Source organism: Triturus cristatus, chromosome 7 (assembly GCF_964204655.1).
Source record: "Triturus cristatus chromosome 7, aTriCri1.1, whole genome shotgun sequence".
NCBI classification, from domain to species: domain Eukaryota; kingdom Metazoa; phylum Chordata; class Amphibia; order Caudata; family Salamandridae; genus Triturus; species Triturus cristatus.
Genome location: NC_140590.1, coordinates 430,249,924 through 430,277,337, shown reverse-complemented (window position 1 = coordinate 430,277,337; position 27,414 = coordinate 430,249,924). Strand labels below are relative to the sequence as shown.

At 49.0% G+C, this 27,414-nt stretch overlaps 1 protein-coding gene across 2 annotated transcripts in view; it reads left to right on the top strand.

Moving 5' to 3' along the window:
* The window catches only part of GAS7 (growth arrest specific 7), a 1,339,070-nt gene that overhangs the window by 874,684 nt on the left and 436,972 nt on the right, over positions 1 to 27,414 (top strand). For both annotated transcript variants that reach the window (XM_085616727.1, XM_085616728.1), the window contains exons 3-4: positions 106 to 183; positions 21,617 to 21,702. In XM_085616727.1, the coding sequence (XP_085472853.1) occupies positions 106 to 183; positions 21,617 to 21,702 (164 nt within the window). The remainder of the gene's footprint in view (positions 1 to 105; positions 184 to 21,616; positions 21,703 to 27,414) is intronic.

Here is a 27,414-nt window from a genome sequence, read left to right as displayed (position 1 = left end):
TTGCTGTCATTTGTATGGTCTTCTGGAGAATGAAAGCTGAAAATGGACCCGTAATGTTGGTAAACGCTGAGGCGAATGACTGTCATTTTAATTTTCTTTGACTAGAGACGACGTGGGAGCGGCCAGTCAGCTCGCCCAGCAGCCCTCAGAGCCCCCTGACGCAGAAGACGACCCTCCCCGCAGGTACAGTTTAGCAACGATTGCCGAGGCTGCCAATGCGTGACAGGAGCTAGTCTCTTCTCTCTTTCGTTACCTTGAGGGAAAGACGGCTGTGTGTTTTAAATGTCCAACCTTGCACTTTGCAGCTGGCTTCAGACGACCTGGTGCTAATGTAATGTATTTGTCTTTCTGCTTTTTGGGAGTAATTGAGGGATGTGGAGAAATTATTTATCCTTTTCCCCCACCCATATTTCGTGCTTTCGGTCGGCCTGTGGTGTGCAAGCACTGAAATCCGTTACCATGACAATCACCCCAGAGGTAGCGGCGTGAACGTTTTTGAAGTGCTACTATTGTGAGGCATCCGGAGAATTGATTTGGACCTGAAATTGAAATGCAGACTGATTGCTGAAGTAACGGTATCGAGCCTAGCTGTGGGGAAGGGTAGGTGTGGTACTCCTACGTTTAGTTACTAAATAAGGTTTGCTCGCTTATAGCTGGCTTATATTTGAGCTTCGTTTGTAGCCTTGACCACTAAAAATATGCAAATCTGCTTCGTGACGTTGGTGGCATACTTATGTACACATGCCACGTAATCCACAATTTTCTGCATAATTTGCAGATGACACAAAGTGTTTGTAGCCTGTGTAATGTAGCAGTTCCCTTACTGTGGTGCTGTGAAATAATGGACACCACACGATTTGCAACAGTAATGCTGGTTTAATTGTCACACTGCAGGAGCGCCGGCACGGAGCTCCGATCTGCTTAAATTCGGCGCGCTACTGCGAACCCAAAATGGCCGCCGCCGGAAGTCCGCTGACGTCACACGCAGTGTGCGTCACAGACTAGACCGCTACACCACATCTCACCCTTTCACAATAGCACAACATACATTACCCCCCTCTATTATCAGAACAGTCTTACTTGTTGTCCATACTGAACTCCTCGAACCTCCTTGGTAGCATTACTCTTCTCCCATAAAGTGTCCTCCTGCTTCCTTCACCCGCATTCGGGGTGTCTGCTCCGTCTGGGTAGGAGGTCTCACTCTCTCCCCTGAGTTCTGCCCTGCTCCGTTCTGTTACTTCATGCCCCCTCTGGGTGCCCGTTTCTTGTCCGGTGCTTCCCTCTCTTCCTATGCTCCTTGGCCCTGACTGAGGACTGCCTTCTTCTCTGCCTGCTCTCCCTCGTTCTGTCCTTTGGTCCGGCGTGGTGCTGGCCGCCCCTGTGTCACTCATTTCCCCGCCAGGTTCCTTCTCGTTGGCCTGAGTGCATCTCACCATGCGATCTTGGGACCATACTTTCCCATCACTTAGCAGGGCAGACCTGGAGTATGGCTCCTCCACACGGAACGGAGGTGTGAACCTGCTGTCACCTTTCTTTCCTGGTGCTGGTAATTTAACTCTCACCCATTCACTTTTCTCTAGTGCGATCTCTTTGGTGTTGTGTCTCGTGTCATAATATTCTGTGTACACTGCTTGTGCCCTCTCCAGGTTTCTGGGTACGACTGCTGGTGACCAGTGACTTTTTACTGTGAGTCTCTTCCAAGCCACGTTGTCCTTCGTGAAGGGCTCTCTCCCTCTCAGTATCCGGAACGGACTGTATCCCGTGGAGGCGGGAGTTATCCGGTAGGCCCATAACAGCCGCTTCAACTTCCTTTCCCAATTGATCCCTTGGCTGATCGCTGCTTGCACTGACCCCATAATCACCCCGTTGAACCTTTCCGTGGCTCCATTCCCTGCCGGGTGGTAAATCGGCGTGTGCCGGGCCGTGATGCCATTCCTGTCCATGAACGTTTCCCACTTGGTCGATGTAAATTGCGGGCCATTGTCACTTAGGATCCCTTTGGGGATGCCTTCTCTTATAAATACCTCGGTGAGGAATTCTAGTATAGTGTCCGTCTCTGCATTGTCATCCACATGGACTTCCGGCCACTTAGAGTAACGGTTGATGACCACCGTAAGGTACTTTTGGACGCCGTTGGTGTCTTGTATTGGGCCCAGGACGTCTATAGAAATTTCTTCCCATGGATTCTCGGGACACTCGTAGCGCCCCAGGGGTGGCCTTAACATTCTTTGGGTCTTGTCCGCGTTGCTGCATTGTTCGCACTCCCTCACGTGGCGCTCCACTGCGAGGTCCATTCCCGGCCACCAGTAGTCTTCCTTCGCTCTTCCCTTTGTCTTCATTATCCCCAAATGGCCTTCATGTGCGATAGAAATGATGCGCGGCCTCAGCGAGTGTGGGGGGACTACTTTGCTGCCTCGTAACAAAAAGCAAGGGTTGTCCCCTACTGAGAGTTCCTCCCGGACCTCCCAATACTGCTTTAGTTCTTCCTCCAGTAACCTCTTGTCCGGCCATCCCTTGGTTACATACGCCTTAACTACTCTCGTTTTTTCGTCTTTCTCGTATTCCATTTCCCATTCCTGTCCACTTATTGCTCTCTCGTGGTCGCCTGTGAATGCCACCGCATATTCTTCCCATCCTCCTTCTTCCTGTACTTCTGAGACTTCCTTGAACGCGGCTCTGCTCAGGTAGTCCGCTACCTTGTTCTTGTGCCCTGGTAGGAACTCCACGTCGTATACATAGTCTAAGAGTCTCAGCGTCATCTTGGCGATTCTCGGTGTGGCATGCTCCTGTCCGCTGGATGTGAGAACCTTCACCAGCGGCTTGTGGTCCGTGCGTAGCAGGAATCTTCCTCCCCACAGGAATTGCCGGAACCTCTCCATCGCCCACACTACTGCCAGCATTTCCTTTTCGATGACGCTAAACCTGCTTTCGTTGGGAGCCAACGTTCGGGACGCAAAACTGATCGTGGATGTCACCCCTTCAGTGGTCCTTTGCGTGAGTACCGCGCCAAGTCCCCGGTCGTTGGCATCCGTGGTCAGTACGGTAAGCGCCGTTGGGTCAAACCCTTGAATGGGCACCGCCTCACTGATATTTTTCTTCATCTCTTCAAATTCCCGCTGTTGCTCTTCCATCCACCGGAACGCTGCTTTATCTTTTAAGAGCAATCTCATGTGGTGGGTCTTGGAGGCAAAGTGTGGTACGAATTTGCTCTAAAACTCAGCCATCCCCAGGAACGTCCGGACGTCCTCCTTGCTCGAGGGCGTAGGTGCGTCTTTAATCGCTGCTACGTTGGATGACTTGGGTTTGATGCCCTCTTGGCTGATCTCGTGCCCCAGGTACGTGACCTTGTTCATGCCAAACTTGCATTTGTCCCATTGGGCTGTGAGCCCGTTCTGCTTTAACACTGTTAGCACTTCTTCCAACTTCCTGTTGTGGTCCGCCTTGGATGTTCCCATTACCAAGATGTCGTCTTGGAAAAATTGGATGCCCTCCTTCTTATGGAACAGCCGGTACATGAGCTTTTGGAAGACTGCTGCTGCTGAGGCTAACCCGAACGGCATCCGCAGGAATTGGTAGCATCCAAACGGGGTGATGAACGATGTCAGGTGGTTGCATGACCGGTGTAGGGCAATTTGGTGATAGGCCGACGTCAAGTCTATTGTGGAGAACCACCTTGCCCCTTGGGTCTTGGCCAACATCTCGTTGATCCTGGGAAGGGGGAACTTGTCCACCACAATGTTTTTGTTAAGCTCCCTTAGGTCCACATACAGCCTCACCTTCCCATTGGGCTTCTGCGCCACGACTAAGGGGGCCAACCACTCCGTGTTGTCGATCGCTTCTATTACCCCATTGTCCTCCAGCCTCTGCAATTCTTCCTGCACTGCTTCCCTGGTCCGGAATGGGATGTTTCGTACTCTGTGGGACACCGGGCGGGCCCCTTCTTTCAGGTTTATCTTGTGGGTGAACTTCGCGAGACGACCGATGGAGTCTTTGAAGACTTCCGGGAATCCTTCCTTCCACCTTTGCCCCTCCTGTACCGGTCCTTCCTCGGTCATGAGAACTTGCATGCGTCCTCCCGGGTTCAGTTTTATCCCTAGCTCTCCTTGGTCTTTCCACCCCAGCACTGATGGTCCTTTCTCCGCCACATATAATTTACCTTCGCACTTTCTGCCCCTAAATTCGAAGGTTAGGGGGCAATATCCTACCATGGGTATTGGCTCTCCTGTGAACGTTACGGGGTGGATGTCCGTGGGCCTCAGCTGATACTTTGTCCCAGGTGCGAAATCCTCCTCACATATCTTTCTTCTGATGATGGTGTATGGCGATCCCGAGTCGGCTACCATTGTGACTCTCACTCCCCCTATGCTCATGTCGCATTTTGGTTTCTTGTCCACCGAACTATCTATGCCCAGAATCTGTTCCTCCACAATCAGGATCTCATCTTCTTCTTCCGGGTTCTCGTTGTCTTCCTCCTTGTTTGATTCTTGCGCTACGTATTTCACCTGTTGCCTTGGAGATTTCCTTCGGCATACCCTTTCGTAGTGTCCCAACAGTCCGCAGTATGCGCACTTAGCTCTGAACGCCGGGCATCCCTTGTCGTTGGCGGCGTGGGCACCGCTGCCGCACCTGTAGCATGCGTTCGTGCTCCATTGCCGCTGTCCTTGTGGTTTCGTATTCCGGGCGTTGGCCTTTCTATAGGTCCGCATGCCTTGTTGTCCTGCTGGCGCATTGCTGTCAGTGGCTTTTCGTTCCTCTACTTTGCACACGGCTTGTTCTGGCAGGCGTTCCCGTTTTGGCTGCTTCCGCGCACCTCCTGGTCAGTTCTACTTTCTTCACCATGGATACTACCGTCTTTAGTGGTGCGTCACCGTTTGCCCACAACTTCTCTTGAATGGAGGTATTTACCGTGTGCATGATGATCTGGTCCCTGATCAGTTCCTCTTGTAGGGTCCCAAACTTGCACGTTAGAGCCAGCTTCTGTAGTGCTGCTACGTACTCATCGACCGTTTCCCCTTTGTTTTGTGCCCTGTGGTAGAAGTTGTACCTGTCGATGGCTGTGCACACCGCCAGGCGATAATGGGCGTCTAGGTTGTCTATCGCGTGTTGAAACACGTTGTCGTCCGCCGCCGGCCTTACTTCCTTCACCAGGTCTAAATACACCCTCTGCCCCGCTGGGCCTAGATGATGGAGGAGGATCTTCTTCCTCCGCGAGCTCGAGAATTCCGTCTCGCCCTCTTCCTCTAATGCCGACCGGTAATTCAGGAAATACCTTTTCCAATCGTCCCATGGCATCTCTGGTTCTCCGACTTTTGTGAGGAAGGGCACGGGGTTCGTCAGGGAGAACGTCTGGGAACTCATCTTCTGTCCTGCTCCCGATCGTCGTGCTCCTGAAGTGGATGTGCCTGGAGCGCCGGTCACTCGGGCCGCACTGCCCCCTGGTTCATCTTCCTGGCTCGATTCTTCGCTCTCCGCGTGGTCCACACTGTCTCCCTCCAGCTTCACTGGGTACCGCCCCTTCACTAGCCCACCAGTGGTGCTCACCCCTTACTACTCCGGGGCTGCGTGTCACTCCTGCTCCTCCTTTCCGGGCTTGGGGCTAAGGGTCTGCTTACCGCCCTATTCCACGCTCTGGTCGCTCTCCGATGCACTGCCACGCCCCCACAGTGTAGTGCTGAGGTATCCTGCCGGTCCACTGCTCACCACGTGGCTCTTGGATGCAGCACGGGGCACCTTCACCACCTCGTCGTCATTGTAATGTAGCAGTTCCCTTACTGTGGCGCTGTGAAATAATGGACACCACACGATTTGCGAGGGTAACGCTGGTTTAATTGTCACACTGCAGGAGCGCCGGCACGGAGCTCCGATCTGCTTAAATTCGGCGCGCTACTGAGAACCCAAAATGGCCGCCGCCGGAAGTCCGCTGACGTGACACGCAGTGTGCGTCGCAGACTAGACCGCTACACCACAGCCTGTAAAGACCAAAAGTTAAGAAAACAAGAAGCAAGTGCCATGCGTGGTGTCATGTAGTGACGGACCATTTGCCAGAGGGCAAGCAGTTGACTTTCAGTTACTGATTACAGTATTCTTTCTCAAACTGATGGTCATGAGGTGAGGAGAAATTGTGATGCTTTAACAGTGAGTCAGTTCTGAATTCAAATAAGTTCCAATTTAAATTTTCAACCACTCTGTGAGCCCCGTCAGGAGGCCACTTCAGCTTGCACACTACACATTGCCCCCATTCCGCTGCCAATGACAGTACCAACACAATAACTATCTATCACACTCCTTCAAGTGTGACAGTTCGAATTATTGCAGAGCTCTAAAGCCATAAGAATAGCTTGGGCAGCAGGTAATAGTCATTTATAATGTATATTAAATTAATAAACAGCTGTTGTGCTTGTCTCTAAATTAGATAACGCCACCATGTGGCAGACTGTCACAAACGTGTGTTGTCTATTGAGTGCCCGGGCCAAGCACCAAAGACCACTGGCTCAAATTAGGCACTGATTACAGTCACACTATATGTAAGAACACTTGCTTTTTAGCTGTGTTTGTGATATGCTATAATTAGATTCCCCTCATAACTAAAACGTCAGTCCTAAACACTGATTTGCATCACATGGTTTTTGTCCACCCAAAACCTTTTTTCATTTGCTGAAGTGTTAAGTGGTTTCACAAAGGCATGTTATGTATTTCATGTCCATGTTTAGTCCATGTGTGAGTAAGTCAGTGAAGGTCATTCTGGGACTTGACTTTTGTTTATTCCATAATTAATTTAGGACCGAGATTCCAAAACTAAGATGGTTGGGTGTTGGAAATGAGGTTCCCGGTTGGGTAGGGTGTGCACCTAAGCCAGGTAGAACCCATCACTCTAGTCAGGGTAAGGGAGTTACACACCCAAGATAACCCCTGCTCACCCCTTTGGTAGCTTGGCTGAGCAGTCAGGCTTATCCCAGAGGCAATGTGTAAAGTGTCTGCACAACACACACACATCAGTGGCACTCTAGGCACACCATATAAAGACTCCACACAAGGTTATATAAAAATATCCTTTGTATTATACATAAAACACACACCACAGTCAAATACGTTACTTTGCCAATCAGGCATTTGTCATAACACCACATTTACTGCAATATATCCAAGACGTATAAGTTGTACATGTCATAAAAACATTGTGGAAACATTATACATAACACCACATTTAGTGCACCCTGACATTACATAGGGTGCAGTTTCTAAAAATAGCAGTACTTGTTATTATGTCTGTGTCCAGTATGAGCCCAATGTTCATCATACTATAAATCAGCGCAAAAATGTGGCTACCAAACATCCCTGTACATAGATCACAATAAATTCATAGCGGACAGGGCATCTTTTTCTATTAATAAACCCTCTATTAATTCCCCGATGTAGGAAGAAACATAGGGCACAGGACCACCTGGGCACTTACTATGTGGTATACGGTAATTCTGCAATTCCCTAGAGAACACCAGGTCCGAGGGCTGATCGTGCCCCATCTGGGATCTGTCCTGCAATCCTGAATGGTGCTCCCCCAGGTACTTTTTATCAGAAAAGGGGGGCGCCCACACTGTAGATTTGGCAGGAAGACCTCCCCTGCCCCCCCCCCCTCCCCATGTGCTAAAAACAGAGAGCACGGCTGTCGGTAGGTGGGCAGGGCTGCTGGTGAAGTGCCCTGTTAGAACTGGGGGTACAGGCGCTGTGATGATCTTCGCAGCAGCACGGCGAAGCAATGGAAATCTTCTTGCGCCGTCGAGATGCGCTGGTAAAATGTGTCGCAAGAAGAGAGATGCGTCGGGTTTTGCTGTTCTTTTCATGCTTCTTCTTCTTCCAGTTCCCAAACAGCAGCAAACAACTTCCAGAGGCCCTACAACTGGGCCAGGCACTCTAGCCAGGCACTCTAGGCAGGTCAGAACTTACACAGCAGTGTTCAGGGGAGCTGGGGGTGAAGTACTTTTGTTCCTGGGACTTTAAAACAGAAGGCCAGCTCTCCTCAGGTCCTTGGAGATCTTCTTCAAGCAGGGGACACTACACACAGCAAAGTCCTTCTCCTTTCCTTGGCAGAATAGCAACTACAGGTAGCCCCAGAACACACAGCAAGGGCAGTCCTTCTGTTAAGTTTTTCCAGCTCTTCTCCTCGGCAAAGGTTCCTCTTGAATTCCAGGATGATCTAAAGTTCAGGAGTTTCAGCTCTCATATTTATACCCCAAAGGTCTTTGTTCTCTAGGTGTAAGGGGTCCAGGACCCAGTTCTGGGTGCACTCTGCCAGTGCACAGCTTCTTCCTTTGTTAGTGTGGGCCATGGCCATCAGACACATCACAGGGGGTGATCATGCCCTTCAGGGTTCGGTTGAACCTCTCAACCAACCCGTTCCCTTGAGGATGGTAAGGAGTGGTGAACTTGTAAGTTACACTGCATTCCTCACACAAAGATGTCATGTACTTCAAAATGAAGTTGGTAGACCACCTCTCTGGGGAACCCCACACGAGAAAAGATCCCCATCAATGTACGGCCCACCACAGAGGCTGTGATTGTCCTGAGCGGGACAGCTTCCGGGTACGGGGTGGCATGGTCCACCAAGACCAAGATAAACTTGTTGCCTAAGGCTGTCTTGGGTTCCAATGGCCCCACCCGCTCAAAAGGGGTGCTCACCACAGGAAAGGGTTGGAGGGGAGCCTTACACTTCCTCCACTCTTGCCACTTGCCTGGCAAGTCTGACAAGTCCTACAATGTGTGTTGATGTGCTTCCTCATTTGGGGCCAGTAAAAGTTGGTAACGAGCCTCTGATAGGTCTTGTCACACCCCAAATGTCCTGCGAGAGGCACGTCATGAGCCAGACCCAGGAGGAAGTTCCTGGAGCACTCGGGTACCACCAGCATACGGGCTGCACCGGGCTCAGCGACCTTAGGCTAACTGTAGAGTAATCCATCTTCCCAGTAAATGAGATGTGATCCAGACTGATCACCTGCTGCCTGGTCTGCAGCCTGTTGCTGCATACCAATGAGGGAAGGGCATTCCATCTGTGCCTTGCAGAACTCCTCCCTGGAGGGACCTCCTTCCGGCTTCCAATGGGTCAGTGCAGGCAGGTCTCCCAGTTCGGCCACTTGTTCCCCTGTAGGTTCCTGGGCGATCCCCCAGGTTCTGCTTCCTCCTGGACCGTGGGAACTGCAGGGATTGGTTTCCCATGCCCCCTGCCCCTCCTCTTCCTGGCAGGCACCTGGCCACTGTTTCAGTCTCCAGGTCCTCTTGATTACCCCTACTGGCTGCCATTGACCGAGTGGTCACACAGACCCAGTTAGGCAGACCCAACATCTCCAAATGAGCCTGGTATTCCACCTACTTCCATGGGAAACTCTCCAGGTCATATCCCAGCAGATAGTCTACAGGCATGGATGGACTGACAACGACCTTCAAGGAGCCTGAGACCCCCCCCACTCAAAGGGAACTAGCGCCACCTTACATAGGCTCACAGAGTTTTCTGCCGCAACTACAGGGTGAAGGGCATTGGGAATAACCTGCTCCTCAGACACCCATTGAAACCTGACAGATGTCACACTGGCTCATGTGTCTCTCAGAGCCTCCACCCTCCTCCCATTGATGGTCACCCACTGCCTGTACTTTTTATTGTTTTCAGGCAGGCAGGTCTCCTGGACCATCTCTCTGTCCCCTGAAGAGACAAGAGTCATTACTGCTGGTTCCCCCCCTTCACTGGGAACTAATTCTTCCTCCAACGCTGCACTCCCTTAACCCAGTGAGTGAGCACCAGTTGGTGCTGTGGATTTCTAGGGGCACTTAGGGGCAGTGTGGCCAACCTCCTAACAGGAAAAACAGGTGGGGGACCCCGGTTGTCACGCCTGCCCTTAGGGGGCCAGGTCATCTTAGGCTGGGGGGGGCTGGGACTCCTTTCCCTCTGAACTGTCTTGGGGCCTTTTATAGAACTCCTTTTAGTTACCTTTGCCCCCCCCACTCTTCTGCTGGGGACCCTGCCCACCCTTGGCTGGGTTACCCACAATACCCTTGTGGACCCTGGTGCTGGTCCAGCGGTCCGCCTCCTTGGCAAGCTCACTGGGATCAGTTAGCTTACTGTCCAAAAGATGCTGGCGCACCTCTGGAACACACAGACTACTCAAGTACTCCCAACTAATTAAATGGCACAGCCCCGTATATTCAGTTACTTTGCTGCCCTTTATCCAACCTTGCAGTGCGCGCGTGTACAGATTCACACATTCAACCCAAGTACTGGAATCAAGCTTCTTGAAGTTCCTAAACTTCTGTCTGTACTGCTCTCGAGTGAGTCCATACCTGAGGCATAAGGCCTCCTTCATATTGGGGTAGGTCAGTGTACCTGCCAACTCTAAGGGGAATAGAAAATCGCTCCCAGAAGACTCAGTGTTTCCACAGGCCCGCCCCCCAATTCTTCTCAGGCACTTCATTCATCTTCAATGCAATCTCATATGATGTAAACCAGGCATAGATATCCTCACCCCTCTGACAATTCTGTACCAAATCCTTGGGTATGTACACCTTACCCCCTTGCACTGGCTGTGCGCTGCCACCGCTTGAACTGGACTCCACTTGTTTGACCTTAATGTCCAGTTCCCTCATGGTCAGCTCATGAGCCAAAAGCAATTTCTTTTCTTCCAAGGCACGAGCATTCTTGCTCTCCTCTGCCATCTTTTCTTTTTCCATTTCCAATTGCTTCCTCTTGAGTCTCATGACTTCTAACTCATGATCTCTAACTCTTTGGTTCTCCTGTAACTCCTCTGGGGAAAAGCCCCTACTGGAATGCTTGCTGCTAGCCCTGGAGGCTGGTTTGTCCACTGGCAGATCTTGTGATCTAAGACCATCCCCTTGTGCATTCTCCCCTCCATTTGCCTCCTATGCCTCTTTGGCCTCCCACCAGGCATTTAAGGCCCTCTGCAGCTCATCCTTCCTAGAGTTGCTCTTCATGGAACATCCAAAATCTTTGCAAAATTGCTTGAGTTGATCTACTTTGTAGGAATACAAATCCTCAATGTGAAACTCCAATTCTGCCTTCTCACTTGCTGCCTTACTATTCCGAGACATGATGCTTTTAAGGGGCATTCAAAAATAGAACCAAGAACAAAACACAGAATGTGGTTGCAAAGTAGTCTGCACTAAACTTGTGATGTACACCAATCACTGTGGGTTAAGTACAAATACAAGTTCAAATCCTCACCGCTGACCACCAATGTTAGAACTGGGGGACTCTAGTTGGCAGAGGTAGGTACCTTTGACCAAATAAGGATTCTTGGTTCTAGTCAGGGTAAAGGGGATACACACTTTATATAACCCCTGCTCACCCCCTTGGTAGCTTTGTACGAGCAGACAGGCTTATCCCAAAGGCAATGTGTAACGTATTTGTACCAACACTCACAGTAACACAGTGAAAACTCCACAAATGGACACTACTCCAGTGTAGAAAAATAAAGACCAAAATGACAAAAATCCAGCATAGACAGTTTCAAAATATGACTTCATAAGGTTTTAAGAACTTGCACCATAGAAATCTATAGATGCGTGACTTTGCACCAAAGTACCTGTAGATGCGACAAAAGTTCCCAAGCCAAACAGGTGCAGTGTCGGAGAGCAAAGCGATGTGACACTCCTGAGACCATGAGGAGGCGATGCGACAGCCCCGCTGCATGCAACGGGCGAGTTGCGTCAAGTCCTGTCTGTAGGGGGAGGGATGCGTCGAGTCTTCGTGCCTGTTCCGGTTCTCAGGTGATGCGTCGGCAAAGCGTCTCACACAGGTACGATGCATGGCTCTTTGGGATGCGACAGCGATCGATGCGGCGGCATTGCGCTGCGTCGGTCCTCTTCAGCCGTAATCCCTCGATGCGTCGGTTCTTGCAGCGGCGACAGGTGCTGCGACAATCTGCGCAACAGCGATGCAATGGAAATCTTCTTGTGCCGTCGAGATGCGCCAGTGAAATGTGCCACAAGAAGAGCGATGCGTCGGGTTTTGCAGTTCTTTTCACGCTTCTTCTTCTTCTAGCTGCCAAACAGCAGCAAACAACCTCCAGAGGCCCTACAACTGGGTCAGGCACTCTAGGCAGGTCAGAACTCACACAGAAGAGTTCAGGGAAGCTGGGGGTGAAGTCCTTTTGTTCCTGGGACTTCAAAACAGGAGGCCAGCTCTCCTCAGGTCCTTGGAGATCTTCTTCAAGCAGGGGACACAGCAAACAGCAAAGTGCTTCTCCTTTCCTTGGCAGAATAGCAACTGCAGGCTAGCCCCAGAACACACAGCAAGGGCAGTCCTTCTCTTCAGTTTCTCCAGCTCTTCTCCTCGGCAAAGGTTCCTTTGAATTCCAGGATGATCTAAAGTTCAGGAGTTTCAGCTCTCATATTTATACCAAAAAAGTCTTTTGTTCTCTAGGTGTAAGGGGTCCTGGACCCAGTCCAAACCAGTTGTGGGTGCACTCTGCCAGTGCACAACCTCTTCCTTTTGTTAGTGTGGGCCTAGGCCATCAGACACACCACAGGGGGTGGAGCCAGCATTGTGGAAGGCAGGCACAGCCCTATTCAGGCCGAGGTGCTGCTCCTCCCACCACTCCAAATGCAGATTGGCCTATTCAGGCTAGTTCTGACTCCCCCAGACACCTGGAGCTACCCCAGCCCCGTCACTCTCAAGCCAGACAGTCAATACACAAACAGGTAGAAGCACACAGAAAGGTTGAACAAGAAAATAGCCACTTTCTAAAAGTGCTATTTTCAAACACTGAATTTAAAAACCATCCGTCCTAAAAGATGTGTTATTAAATTCTGAGTTGAGGGATACCAGACTCTAATTTTCACAGCATTCCCCATTCTGTCCTACGGGCCAGATAGCCTTTCAATAGTGAAAAAAGAAATTGGCAGTATTTCACTATCAGGACATGTTACACACCCCAGGGGGGTACGTTGGGCCTACCATAGGGGTGTCCTTTGTGTAAGAAAAGGGAAGGGTAAGGCCTAGCAGGTGGGTACACAGGCCAGGTGAAAAATTGCATTTGAGAAACTGCGCACAGGCACTACGGTGGTAGGCCTGAGACACCTCTTTGGGGCTACTCATGTGGGTGGCACAATCAGTGCTGCAGGCCCACTAGAAGCATTTGAATTACCAGCCCTGGCACACTCAGTGCACTTTACTAGGGACCTACTGGTAAAACAAATGTCAATCATGGATAACCAATCACAATAACATGTTATACAGGGAGCACTTGCACTTTGACACGGATCAGCAGTGGCAAAGTGCCGAAAGCATCTGAACCAGCAAAAACGAAATCCAGGATAGCATCAAAAACACAGACGGTAGAGGCAGAAATTCAGGGAAAACCACGCCAGGGAAGCCAGGTCTAATACGCACTGTGCAGGCCTCAGCAGGGAGGTTGGTCGGACGGAGCTGGACTGCCTTGGCCGGTCAAAGCAGTCTTCGAGGTCCTGAGGGCACGACAGCAGGACCCTCTGAACCAGCACTCAGTCCTATCCTCAGCCGGGTCTGTCAGACCCCAGCGTGGTCAGCCGCCTGCAGTGCCATGTGCGATGGCCTTGGTCTTCTGTCTTCATTCCGCTCAGCTGCTTCTTTGGCATGCTCCTCTCACCGCATCCTTTGTGGTGGTGGGCCCTTCTAGGAAGGTTTCTAACAGACACCCAGTCAATCCAGGGGAATGCGGATGCAGCCGTTACCCGTGCTGCAGTACATTGCAGTCCTCCTTTGGAAAGGGAGGGGTGCTGTGGTTGAGTAGGAGACACGTCTGGGGTGCTGCTGCAGGCCCACTCCCTAGCTGGAGTGGACGGGCAGGTGCAGTCAACACGCTCTTCATTTGGGCCCTGAAATTGGGACCCCAATAAAGCGCTTCTGTTAGACCTGGCATCTTTTGGGGTGGTTCCCTTGTCTTTTTGCTTTCTGGCCTACTGTTGGTATGTTGGAGTTGTTTTGCTGGTTTAGTGCCTCTGCACACTTTCTCACTTCTGTTCAGTGTTAAAGGGCAAGTGTTCCTACTGTAAATTGTGTTTATGAACTGGTGTATCCATGTTTAGCTTATTTGATTTAGTACTAAGTCTCGAGTATAGTGCACCGTGTGCGCCAAGGGCCCGGAAAACAAATGCTGCTAGTGGCCTGGAGCACTGATTGTGCCACCCTCCCAAGTAGCCTATCAAAGTTGTCTCAGACCTTCCACTGTAGTGTCTATGCGCAGCTTGTACTGCCATGTCGAGCTGGCAAGTGCCCCCATTTGCCAGGCCTTAACCTTCCCTTTTCTTACATGTAAAGTACCCCTCAGGTAGGCCCATTGTACCCCCCTGGGCAGGGTGCAGTGTATGTGAAAAGTAGGACATGTACTTGTGTGTGTGACACGTCCTGGTAGTGAAATACTGTCTATTTCGTTTTTCACTATTGCAAGGCTATCTGTCCCATAGGCTAACATGGTAGTTGCTTTGTAACAGCTTACTAGTGTAACTTTTTATTAGGACAAGATAGAAAATGGAGTTTAGACTCTATGAACTCAGAATTTAATTACACATTTTTTCTTATGGATATGGTTTTTAAATTGTGTGTTTCAAAATGCCACTTTGGAAAGTAGGTATTTTCTTGTTTAACCATTCTGTGTGCCTCAGCTGGTTTGTGTATTGACTGTCTGGTTTTGGAGTATCAGGGGCTGGGGATGATCATTCACTGTAGACAGTCACAAGGGGGTGTGCCTTTCCTGGGTGACTCCTACCAGAGCTGAATAGGCCTTTTCTGCAATTAGAGTAGTGGGAGAAGTTTTCAGTAGCACCTGAATAGGCAGTGTCTCCTCTACACAATGCGAACACACCCCCTGTAGTGAAGCTGGGACAGAGAGGGTGGAACTGGATTGGACTGGGCTCAGAGACCCTTACCACAAAGAGAAGATGTGGTATAAATATTGGGGCCCTAACCCCAGGACTTTAGAACTCTTTTGGATCATGGAACCTACCAGAGCTGGAGAAGCTGTGAGAAGGAGCTACCACTTTGCTGTGTGCTTTGCAGTGTTGACCTGCTGTGTCTGCTTCTTTCTTGGGCAGAGAAAGGACTGGACTGAACTTTCAACAACTTCTTTGAGTTTCTCAAAGATCTTTAGGTAGAGCTTGTCTCTTGTTCAAGAAGTCTCAGGAACAGCAAAAACTTCAAGTCCATCTGCTACCAGCACTGAGAACTGTGTTTTTTGCTGCGACGGGAAAAGAAAAGCAGCCCAATGCCATCAATAACGCTGCCTCCAGTACCGCAGAGGGCACCACCGCACTACGCATCGCAACCCTTGTTTCACCAATGACTATGCCCAACGATGCCACCGAGCCGCTGCTTGCACCGCTACCAGTGGTCACTGCACTTTGTGCCGCTTCACTTCCCCCGGCCACCCTGGTATCCCCGGGACGACGCTCCACACCACCATCCACACCGCTGCTTGCACCGTGGCTTGAGGGCTCCGCTCATAAGTTACACAACACACTGCCCCATCCCAGACTGCAACCATGGCCTGCTGGCGCCATCCACTCCAGCTGTCAGCCGATGACCGCGCTTCAACAACTACGACCCCGCTGCCTGCACTGTGACCTGCGTTGATCCTTGCAGTGCTAGCATCACTTTGCACTGCAAACCTGGTCTAATCGACATCACTGAATGACCGTCTCCGACCAAAGGGTTCCGCACATTGCACCACTGCTCTTCACACCACAGCCCTGATGCCAGCGCTCCTAACTTCAACCGCATGGAGTGTGATCTGCAACACGTGTGACTTCAAGGGCCCGATGATTCCTGCACTGACCTCTGGAACCAACGCCAACCCTTCAAGGCTCATCACCAGGCCACCGACACCCTGCATTTCTAAAGGTACTGTTTGCTGGTCTTTCCGACACCATCGCTGGCCTGCAACGCCATGGTGAGCCAGAACTGTTTAGATTTGTTATTCACAACGCTGTGACATCCCCAGACACAGCTATCGACTTCAAGGAACTGTATTTTAAGTTGATATTTTTAAGATTTGTAAGGTGGATTTTTATCGTTTTTGTTTTTGTTTTGCACAGATAAAATATTGGATCTTTGTCTAAAACTGGTGTAGTGTCCTTTGTAGTATCTTCACTGTTTTACTGTTCGTTATGTGCAAATTGTTATAAATGGTGTTTCTGGTTGGCTAGGGTATACACCTAAGCTAGGCAGAACTATCCACTCTAGTCAGGGTAGGGGAGTTAAACACACAAGACTGCCTAGCTCACCCCCTTGGTAGCTTGGCAGAGCAGTCAGGCTTATCCCAGATGCAATGGGTAAAGCGTATGTGCAACACACAGACGCACCAGTGACACACAGGTGCACCACAAAGAGACTCCACATAAGGTTATATAAAAATCTCCTTTGTATCATACATAAAAACACATTAGACCACAACCACATAATTCACTTTGCCACTAGGCAATTATCATGACATCACATGTAGTGCACTGACGTAAATACTCATCAGTTACAAAGTTCATTAATCACTTTGCCATAGGGAAAATGTCATAACATCACAGGTAGTGCAACAAAAAAAATACTCATATTTTACACACGTCAGAAAAACATTTTCACTGTCCATAATCTGAAGTTCCTAAAAAGGATACTTTTTATCCGGTCTTAGTATGGTCTTAGAACAACATCAGTCCTGACATCAGGATATAAACATGCAGTTGTTCAGATCATACCTAAATCATCCTACACACGAAGCCACAGTGCTTCTGTGCCCTTCCTGTAGGTTATATAGTGGCGGGGCACCAGGTGGACAACTACAGTAATTTTACTGGCTTCCAGAAAGGAAGGAAGCCCCTAGGGTGATTGGGACCTTTGTTGTGGGGCCTCTGTCGTGGACCCGCCCAACATGAATGCCCACATGCCCCCTCATGGTCCAACTAGCACTGGAGGGGTAGGGCACACTTAGTGGAGGAAGGTATGGGGATCTTGCTGGGTTCCCCCCTCTACTAATGGACAAGATGGTAGCTGCGATCAATCATGCTGGGTGGCTATGAGGTGCCCCCGCTCTGTTCCCACATGCAGGTGTCACTCCTGCAGCACGCTCATAGCGCAATGTTGGTGGGCCTTGCTCACTGGGGCCTGTGTTCCTTAAAACCCGGACGATTCCCTCCATCTAGACAACTCGGGGCAGTCAGGAAGCCCCAGGAGGCCAGGGAACAGCTGAGAGGAGCGCTGCTCTGTCTCTCAGCTCTCTCGTAGGGGCCACAGTACCGGCTTTCCACGAGTGCTGTAGTGTCAACTTCACAGGCCACCCTTTGCCGACGGCTAATCCGGTGCAACTACTGGCGGCTCCCAGTTGACACGCAGGTTCCTTTCCTGTGACACCTGGCCTCTCCAACACTTGGGTTGATCCGGCCACCAGTGAGCAGGGCCAGTGTCCTTGGCGGCTCCTTGGACGCTACGGTTACCTGCTGGGCCATGCTGCCTCTGATTTCCACCTCTTCACAGCAAGGGCAGCAGCGGTTGGTGCTCAGCTCAGAACACTGGAACCAACAGTAGAGTGGGCTGTTTAATTTTGAAGCATTTCCCTCCAGCACTATTCGGAGAGTGTAGCACTGCACAAGCTGCAGGGCAGACATACGCGTTCCTCATTCGCTATTAAGAGAAAAGACATGAAGGGGCACAACACCCTACGCTGGTCACTTCTTCAAAAAGAATAGAAGTGCTTGTTGATTGTTTAAGCTCTTCCTCAGCTGGGGTTTAGGAATCCAGCGCATCACACGTTCTCTGCATTTTTCCTTTACTAAGGTGAAGAACAGTCCAGTCCATCACCTGCTCAGCTAGAAGCCGCAACTGCAGGCCGTCCCACCCCAAACACCAGGGGCAGCGCTCCTCACACAGTTCTAAGCCCTCCTTCCAGGCAGGTTATTTTAAGATCCAACCAGGACCTTTTCTTATGAAGTCTTTTATCTGCCTGAGACTTCCAACAGGAGGCTAGCACACACAAGCCCTAGGAGATTCTTCCCAATCCGGACACCAACGCAGGGTAGAAATAGTCAGTCATTTTCCTCCACCACAGACAGAAGCAGCAACTGCAGAGCAACCCACCCCTCACACAGAAAAGGTAGCTCTCCTAACACAGTCCTTCCGCTCTTCTTCTTGGCAGGGTCCTCTTGTCCTTGAAGTAATCTAAAGTCCTGGGGTTTTAGGTGCAATACTTATACCCCATTTTGTCATTGTTCTCTTTGCAGTAAGAGTCTCTGAACCCAGTCCAAACCAGTCCTATCCTCCCTGGTGCAGCATGACCACAGGGGGCAAAGACAGCATTGTGAAAAAGGAGACACAGCCTATTCAGGTGCAAGTGAAACTCCTTCCAACACTCTACATGCAGACCAGATCTATTCGGCCCAGTGATGAGTCACCCAGGCAAGGCAGGGAACACCTCAACCCCCTAGTGAATGCGCAACACACAAACACCAGATGCTGAATACATAAACAGCCAGAGGTACATAGAATGGTAAAATAAGAAAATGACCACTTTCTAAAAGTGGCATTTTCAAACATAGAACTTTAAAACACCTTTACCAAAAGGTGCATTAATAAATTCTGAGTTCAGAGAGCCTAAACTCCATTTTTCTATCTTTTCCCTACGGAAAGCTACGCTTGTAAAATGTTACAGCTCAGCCTCAGTGATAAGCCTATGGGACAGATAGCCTTTCAGTAGTGAAAAACAAAATAGACAGTATTTCACGATCAGGACGTCACTCCAGTACATAACTTACCTTTCACATACACTTCACCCTACCCGTGGGGCTTTCTTGGGGCTACCTTAGGGGTGACTTACATGTAAGTAAAGGGAAGGTTTGGACCTTGCAAGAGGGTGCACTTGCCAGGGCAACATGGCAATTTACAACTGCAGGTGCAGATACTACAATGGTATGTCTGAAACACATTTACAGGGCTACTCGTGGGTGGCACAACCAGTGCTGCAAGCCCACTTGTAGCATTTGATTTACAGGGCCTGGCACACGCCATGCTCTTTACTAGGGACTTACCAGTACATCAAGTATGCCAATCATGGATAACCAATCATATCATAATTTATACAGAGAGCATATGCACTTAAGCTCTGATCAGCAGGAGTAAATTGCCCCGAATCTTATAGCCATCAAAAACAGGGTCAGAAAAATAGGAGGCAAAGGGCAAAAGGTTTGGGCATGACCCTGCCTTAAGGGCCAATTGAGACACAACCTCTTTACACACTGCCTCTGAGATAAGCCTAACTGCTCGTGCCAAGTTACCAAGGGAGTGGCAGGGGTTATTTTAAGAGTGTATTCCCCCTTATCCTGACTATTAAAAAGGGTCCCTACTTTGACAGGGTAACATCCTGCCAATTAGAGGCCCTCATTTCTAAAAGCTCCACAGTTCCTAAACTTGGTCAGCACAGTGCCCTGGCTTGTAACAGAAATAAAACCGCTCACCACATGCTGGGCTGTTACAAAAAGCGCTCTTGCAGGCTTTCTTTTTAAAAAGGTGAGGAACAGTCAGGAGCAGCTACTGCAGGCCATCCTACCCCACACACACCTGGGACAGCGCTCCTCACAGAACTTCTCCAGCTCCCCTCCCACGCGGGTTCTTTTTATATCCAGCAAGTATCTTTCCCTGAAGTCTTTTATCTCCCTGAGACTTCCAACAGAAGGCCAGCACACACAAGCCCATGGAGATTCTTCACAAGCAGGATACCATAGCAGGGCAAAAAGAGTCAGTCCTTTTCTTCCACCACAGACAAAAACAGCAACTGCAGGCCAACCCACCCCTCAGACAGAAAAGGTAGCGCTCCTCACACAGCTCTTCAGCTGTTCGTCTTTGCAGGGTCCTCTTGTTTCTTGAAGTAATATAAAATCAAGTGTTTTAGGTTTTGTACTTATACCCCATTTTTCATTGTTCTATTTGTGGCATGCATCTTTGAACCCAGTCAAAATCAGTCCTGTCCACCCTGGTGCAGCATGACCACAGAGGTTGGAGACAGCATTGCAAAAAGGAGGCACAGCCTATTCAGCTCCAAGTGAAACTCCTCCCACCACTCTAATTAAGACCAGGTCTATCCAACCCAGCTATGGGTCACCCAGGCAAGGCAGGACACACCCCAACCCCCCTTGTGACTGTCTAGAGTGAATACACATCCCCAGCTCCTGTCAATCCAAATCTATACTCTGAATACACAGTCAGTGGTACAGTGAACAACGAAAAACACATTGTTTCACTAGCAGGACATGTCGCACACACCAGCACATGTCGTACCTTTCACAAACACTGCACCCTGCCCAGGGGGGTACATTGGGCCTACCTTAGGATGGTGCCTCACGTGTAAGGAAAGGGAAGGTTCGGGCCGGGCAAGTGGGTGCACTTGCCAGTTCAATATGACTGTTTCAAACTGTGCGCACAAAAACTACAGTGGTAGGTCTGAGACGCATTTACAGGGCTACTCATGTGGATGGCACAACCAGTGCTACAAGCCCACTAGTAGATTTGATTTACAGGCCCTGGCACACACCGTGCACTTTACTAGGGCCTTACCAGTAAATCAAATACGCCAATCATGGATAACCAATCACATTCACAATTTACACCGGGAGCATTTGCACTTTACCCCTGATCAGCAGTGATAAAGTACTCAGAATCCTATAGCCAAGAAAAACCGGGTCAGAAAGGCAAATCACGTGGGGATTAATCTGCAAAAAGGGCCAACACTTGGAAACCTTAAAGCTCTGGTAATGTGTTCTTTGGCTGTGCTAAGTTGTGGTTTTGATGCACCGTGAGGGTTTGGTTCAGTAGTGCAGGGTGCTAGATTAATTTCTAAATGGGATTGATGACACAATGTCATTCATGGAGTGGATGGGGAAAATACTGGTGCCAAAAGCCTCTTAGGATATGAAAAATGGGTAAGGATGGGAGGTTCTGCTGTACACTCCATTAGCATAGTAAACAAATGGTGTTTAGAGCCTATGACTGGCTGTATACCCCTGTGAAGGTATTTTATGGCGGTAATTAGAGACATTATGGGCACATTTAACTCAAGACAACAGTAATATTCTTGCTTGCTGAGCAGACATTAGATAAAAACACTAGCATCCTAAGATATCTTAATGACATTTAACTGAAAAAAGAAACCGTGTTTGACTAATGAATGTGGAAAGTACCATAACGCATAGTGCTTATCAAAACTGAAAGCAATGAGGTTGCCAAGCTTGAAAGTAAGACTGCTTAAAATTCTAAATAACATGCTTCTTGGGTTAGGAAGTTGTTAATATTTAATTCACCGAGCGTTTGCATTAGCTTAGGATTGTCTATCAATAGAACGCTAGTTGTGAAAGGACAAGCTTGGCTGATTGGCTCTAAGAACCAATTTGAAAAAAAGGAGGAAGCCTTTCCTGTGTGCTGTATTTTTTAAATTCAAGATCAGATCTCTCAAATTTTTAGAGGAAAGCAGACCGGTTTGCATCTTCTTTTCCCTTGAATTGTAGCACCCAATGCATGTTTCTGATTTAATCTGTCATGTTGCTTTATATAAAAGAAGATTTTGTAACACGTTGCTAAATTTTAACATTTTTTTTCTGTCTTTTTTGTTAGTCAATGGGTATCTCTCATCAGGCTCGCCAGTGCATCCAATTGAGCCAAGCCATGTCAGTTTACGAAAAACAAGCAGTGACCCTCAGGTATGTCTCAGTAAAGTAGATTGATGTGGATCTTATGAGATCTTTTGAAATGGAAGGAAGTCCAAAATGTACTTGTCAATGGTTTCCTTGTCACACACATCAAATACTCTGGTGCAGACTGTTCTCAGCCTTATCTGGTTTACTGTCACCCAGTCTCGCCTGTTTATTGGTAAAGCATGCTGGGAAATGCACAGTAAAGTTCAGTGATCTCTAGGAGCATTTTCCAGTACACACTTAGGCATGTTATCCAGGGCCACTAAGTGGTGATGGTCTAAGTGCCAGCATATACTAATTTGGAGAGAATATATTGCCTTATCATGCTGTATCAAGGTGCATTCTGGTAAATCCAGCCCTGAGCCACATGATACAACTACACTGGTAAAGTGAAAACTAGGGGCAGGTGGAACTATTCCACGGAGTTATATAAAAACTCCAAGCAATTCTGTGGAGTTCAACTCGTCGCACTGCTAATTTTTTGTGTCAGGAACGTGTGTTGCGCTGCACAATTATTACGAACACCACCACGTGGCACACCAGCGGGCGTGGCTTCTTTCTGCTGCTTAAGTAGATTTTCTACTTGAGTGGCAGCTTTTTCGATTTGAACGGTCGTGACCACCCACATTGATAAATCTCAGCAGGAGGGGTTCTAGCACCTAAAAATCGCGCTAGGGGCCACAAATTCTTGCTTGTGCTCGCCATCTCAACATTATTGAGCGGCACGCAAGAAAAACTCTGCACATGGCGTTTGGCAGTGTTTTGCCAGAACTCTGCGTTCCAAGCAGAACGCAGAGTGGGCAAAACTCCGCAAACTCTGCTGGTGGAGTGGAATTATTTGCTCACTCCTAGTGAAAACCCAGTGCCAACGAACATGCTTGGGTTGTGCTGCATCAAAAGAGGCAATGCATACGGGGAGTATCTGTTCACAAATCCTATATAGCACGTGGACTTGTAAAGTTGGCAGCGCGTGAAAAGAACATGCTTTGGCCCTGCTCTATCAGAATGCCGGATGCAAGCAGCAGCCATGAGCCTAGCAATGGACGGAGGCTTCTGAGAGGTAGTCTCTGTATAAACCTACTCCATGCATTCCGAGAAGCTGATGCATTGGTGACAACCCAGAGCCAGAGGGACTGATGGACCACCGTCACATGAAGTAAGTGACAAATTTAAAGCAAAGAACCTCTTGGTCAAATATGGTAGTGGGGCCCCAGAAGGGATCAAGGAATGAAGGAGGGGAGAGGATAGGAGCGAGAGAAGGTAGATATTATGTGGACTTGAAATTAAAGGCTCTGCGTTGCAGAGGTAAAAGTGTTAATTTGTATGCTTTTTGTTTCTGAAAGTGCTGCTCTTCTGCTGCGGGGCTTGCATTTGCTGTCCACGCCAGGACTGTGAGCTCTAACTAGCAATGAATCCTTGCAGTAGGTGTAGTAACCCACCGAATGTTCCCACTAGGGTTAAATCCCTTTATCCGCAGGCCACACGAGTCCAATCCCTGAGGCTGGTACATTAAGCCTCCACGTGTTCTGCTGAGATTAGAGCTTGTTGCCTGCTTGGAACAAACATCCATCGCCATTAGGTGTGACCACTGACGCGCCTCACAGGAACCAGCAGATCGGAGCAGGAGTTACATTCGCCTCTGAGATATACAGCTTCTTTCCAGAAATGCATCCTCTTCTGTTTCTTCGCCTCTCTTCCTGGCTCCCCTGTAGCCTCTCTTGAAGTCTCCCCCGTCCACCCTGAGTGTGTGTATGGACGAGCGTTTGTGTGAGCACAGAAAAGCTTTTCACTAAACAAAAGGTAAAACTATGGGGTTTATTATCAGATGTTGTTCAGATAACAGTAAGAGTTAAATAGACAATTCTGTAACCGGCAGACAGACTGATTCATGGATTTGTTTTTATTGTTAATCTAACGGAGAAGGTGGCTTGATGTTGTGACTCTCTCTGTTTTACACATCTGGTGCACTGGAGTCAGTCAGCTGCCTATCATGTGTGCAACCTTCAGCCCTATCGGGCTTTTCAGCCACAGAGCAAGTCTTGGAATGCAACAGGTTGTTGCTGAAAAGGTGATCTAGTTGGAGGAGTCGCATGAGGCTTCCCCTTTCCCCACACTCTGTCCTTATCTGTCTTTCTGCTACACTGCTCAAGAGTCGGACCTAGTGCAGCTGATCGCTCAGTGTGGCTGCTGTGGAGCTGTTTACACAGCTGAAATGTCCAGTTGGACGATGCAGAGCAGTGGCTGCTCCTCCGCAATGGCGGAGGAGCGTCACCCACTGCTTTTGAGAAGTGCAAAGCACAACACATAAAATGATGATAACTTTGCGTGATTATCATTTTCTTCTTCGTTCTGCGTTGCTGGTGGGCAGGGCTGCTGTGCTCCCGGAGCAGGGCAGGGGAGGAGTTGTGTACTCCATGACTGACTGGTCGGCCCTCTAGAGCCACCTAAACCAGTCATGTGCACTTCCCCCCTCTCCATGCAGGCTGCATAATAGCCTGCATGGAGAACATGCCCATCCCTCCAGCCCCTGGCTTAGCGCCATGTCACGGCACTCAGAACACTCACATCGCTGCATTGCAGCATTGTGATTGGTCAGTGGGGACTGGCTGTGCTTCCCGTTCAGAGGAGAGCAGGAGCAGAGTCGCGGGCCCAGTGCAAGGTATGTTCTTCTTTTTAAATAGTGCACACTTAAGCCCCCCCAGCCCGAATCACTTCCACACCCCCCTACACCCCACACCCGCGAGCCATGCCGGCCGCCACTGATGCAGAGGGCTTCAGCCTGAATCCAGTCCACTTGAGAAAGCTGATGAAACGTTGGTGTCTGCATGTCCTGGGAAAATCTTTTGTTAAATACTCGATTTTACTTATTTATAATACTTGAGAGCCCGCATAAAAGCCACTCTCTATTTTACTTATTACGAGAGACTTGTATCTGTAGTCACCTGTAATAATGAAGTGATGTAGACTGTAATAACTTATAAGGTGAGTTCTGACTTCACAATGAGTGCTGCCATAGCTAGCAGCCAAGGGGAAAGGCAGGTCACAGAGCACAGTTAAAGCTGCACTTCTAAAAATAAAAAGGAAATGTGTTTTTCCCTCATTCTGCACTGTTTTTCTAGATTATCAATGATGAGCAAAAAGGAGGTATTTATAGCTGAGCTCTGGTGCTGGCCTCTGCTGGGCTGAGTCCTGATCCCCAGGAGGTGGCCTCCGGGTCCTGAACTCTTGGCTGGCATCGCTGAGGGCTTGTCCTGAATGAGAAGGTAAAGTTTGGGCTCCTCTCGACCATGAACGTGCCCGGTTCTGTGAAGCTCTGCCGCCCATGATGATTGTCAACGTGAAGTTCCAATGTTGACCTCACCAGGACTTGAGAAGGTAACTATTCAACGGGACTAACCTGGTCCCTGTATACAGCCTGTGTTCCATTGCGGTCAGCCTGAATTTGTGACTTCCTCCCGGTCCAGTACGACCAAATAACTGAGTGGCGCTTTCTGCTTTTTGATGCTATTTTCACTAAAACTTTTAAAATTCGAGCTTTGCCCTGACAAATATGGGCACCTCTCAGAGTGCTCCCATCCGGCCTGCCCTACTAAGTCATTTTTTGGAATGCCATGACCACGTTTTGGTGATTTGCTAACTGTGTTCACCACCACCCCGCCTGCCTGCCCTAACCCACTAAAACAGAGGTATTTGTCTCATACCCACTGTTTAGCTGACAAAGTGTTTTCGGCCACTGGGCAGACTCGACACTGCTGGCATGCACCTTGCCTGCAGAGCTCATAGTCTCTCACCGAACCTGAGCCACATTCAAGCAGAAGTCAGTATTTTGCTTTCCTCGCAGCTGGAGGTGATGGTGCTGCCGCGACTCACATGCTGCAAAAAGCCGCCTTAATGGCCCCATCTTGAAGGCTCTTGGTGACTGCCACGGATCTGAGACTGTCAAGTGTACTTCCCACCAAAATGTGTCGGTGGTACACTGCTGCCCCTGAAGACCACCCTTCCGCCAGAGACTGACACTTTTTCTCTGTCTCACTGGCTGCACTGGACCTTACAGACAACACCGTACAGGTTAACGGCTGCCTTTTTGGATTGTGCAGCCTCTCATGTTCCTTCACACTCTGCATAGCTCCCACTTTGGAAGCAGGAAGGCATCTCTGGCAAGCAATATTCTGTGTGCCTCTAGTACCTTGCATTACGCTAGTACATATGGAGACCCAAAGCCATTTAACTACTCACTACTTGAAACCTGGCGTCTGCATCATCCAAAGGACAGGTACTACTCGTTCTTCTTGTGCCCCCACAGTACGGAGGCTAGAAATGAATAATTCTTGGCGAAAGGGGGTCTCGCGCCTAAAATAACAGTTGCACAATTAGAACACAATTTCGGATCATGCTTCGATTTTACTATCACTTGATCTGTGACTCCATTCCAAAAAGACAAGTCATGGATAATGGTTAGCCAGTACTCTCAGCAGCCGGAAGCCCCGGCCACCACGGACGCAGAGAAACAGTTCAGTATTGAGTGTCTCTACCGTCCTACCAGAGGATATCAAAAATGCTGAAATAGAACATTACAAACATCAGTATATTGGAGGCAATCAAGGGCATGCCTACAGGTGAAGCACCAGGAGAGGATGGCTTTCCCATCGAGTTCTACAAGATAATGGCTGAACACTCAGTCTCCATTTTGGAAATCTTTTCCTAGAGGCAAAATTGTAGGGTGGCCTGAACCAGGCTTCTTACATAATGGTGCTTCCGCAGCCCAGAAATTACACCATGTACTGTACAAATGATTGCCCGATATCACTGATCAACAGCGATTTTAAAATCTTTCCCAAAGTGCTGGCTAACAGGCTGAAGAAAGTAGACACAAAAAAAAGGTGGACTTTGTTCTTGGATGTTCTTCATGGAACCACCTCCATACAGTGCTTCACCTGTTGTGGAGTTGTGGAACTGTTGCCACTGAGAAAGTGACTCTATTCCCTCAATACAGAAAAGGATTGTGATTGGGTGAAGTGGGGTGACTTATTCTGCACCATGGCTCAAATAGTAATTGTTTGCAACTCTATCTCCATGCATACCAACCCAATAGCTAAATTAATTTGCAACAGTGTCCATTCCCGAACCATCTTCATTAATCACAGAACCCGACAAGGCTGTCCACTACTTCCCTTATGTTTTTTTCTGGCAGTGGAACCTCTGGTTTCCCCAATCCATACCTCTAAAAATATGTGGGGCATCCCCATGGCTGCAGGACACATGTAATTTGTTATATGCGGATGATATCTTGTTAACGCTCTCCTCTCTAGAGCTCTCAAGGAGAGCCCTAAATACAGCCCTAGAAGAGTTTTCCGCATTCTCCGGTTACAAAGGAAACTGGGAAAGAAGTGAGGTCCTCCAAGTAATGACCAACACCACAGCAGCCTCACTACCCAACCTGCTATTTAAATGAAAACCCTTCCAGATGAAGTGTTTGGGAATCTGGATCGGTCCATTCATCTAAGCTATAGTGAAGACCAACATTTCAATATTAAAAAAAGAAACGCAACTGGATTTTGAGAAGTGGAGTGCACTGCACCTGTCTGTCTGGGACAGTGTACAAACAATAAAAATGGTGGTGACACCCCTCTGCAACTACACACTAGGCATGCTGCCATTAATGGTTCCACAACATTCACTTTGCCAAATAGACCTCATGATCAAATCCTATATCTGACA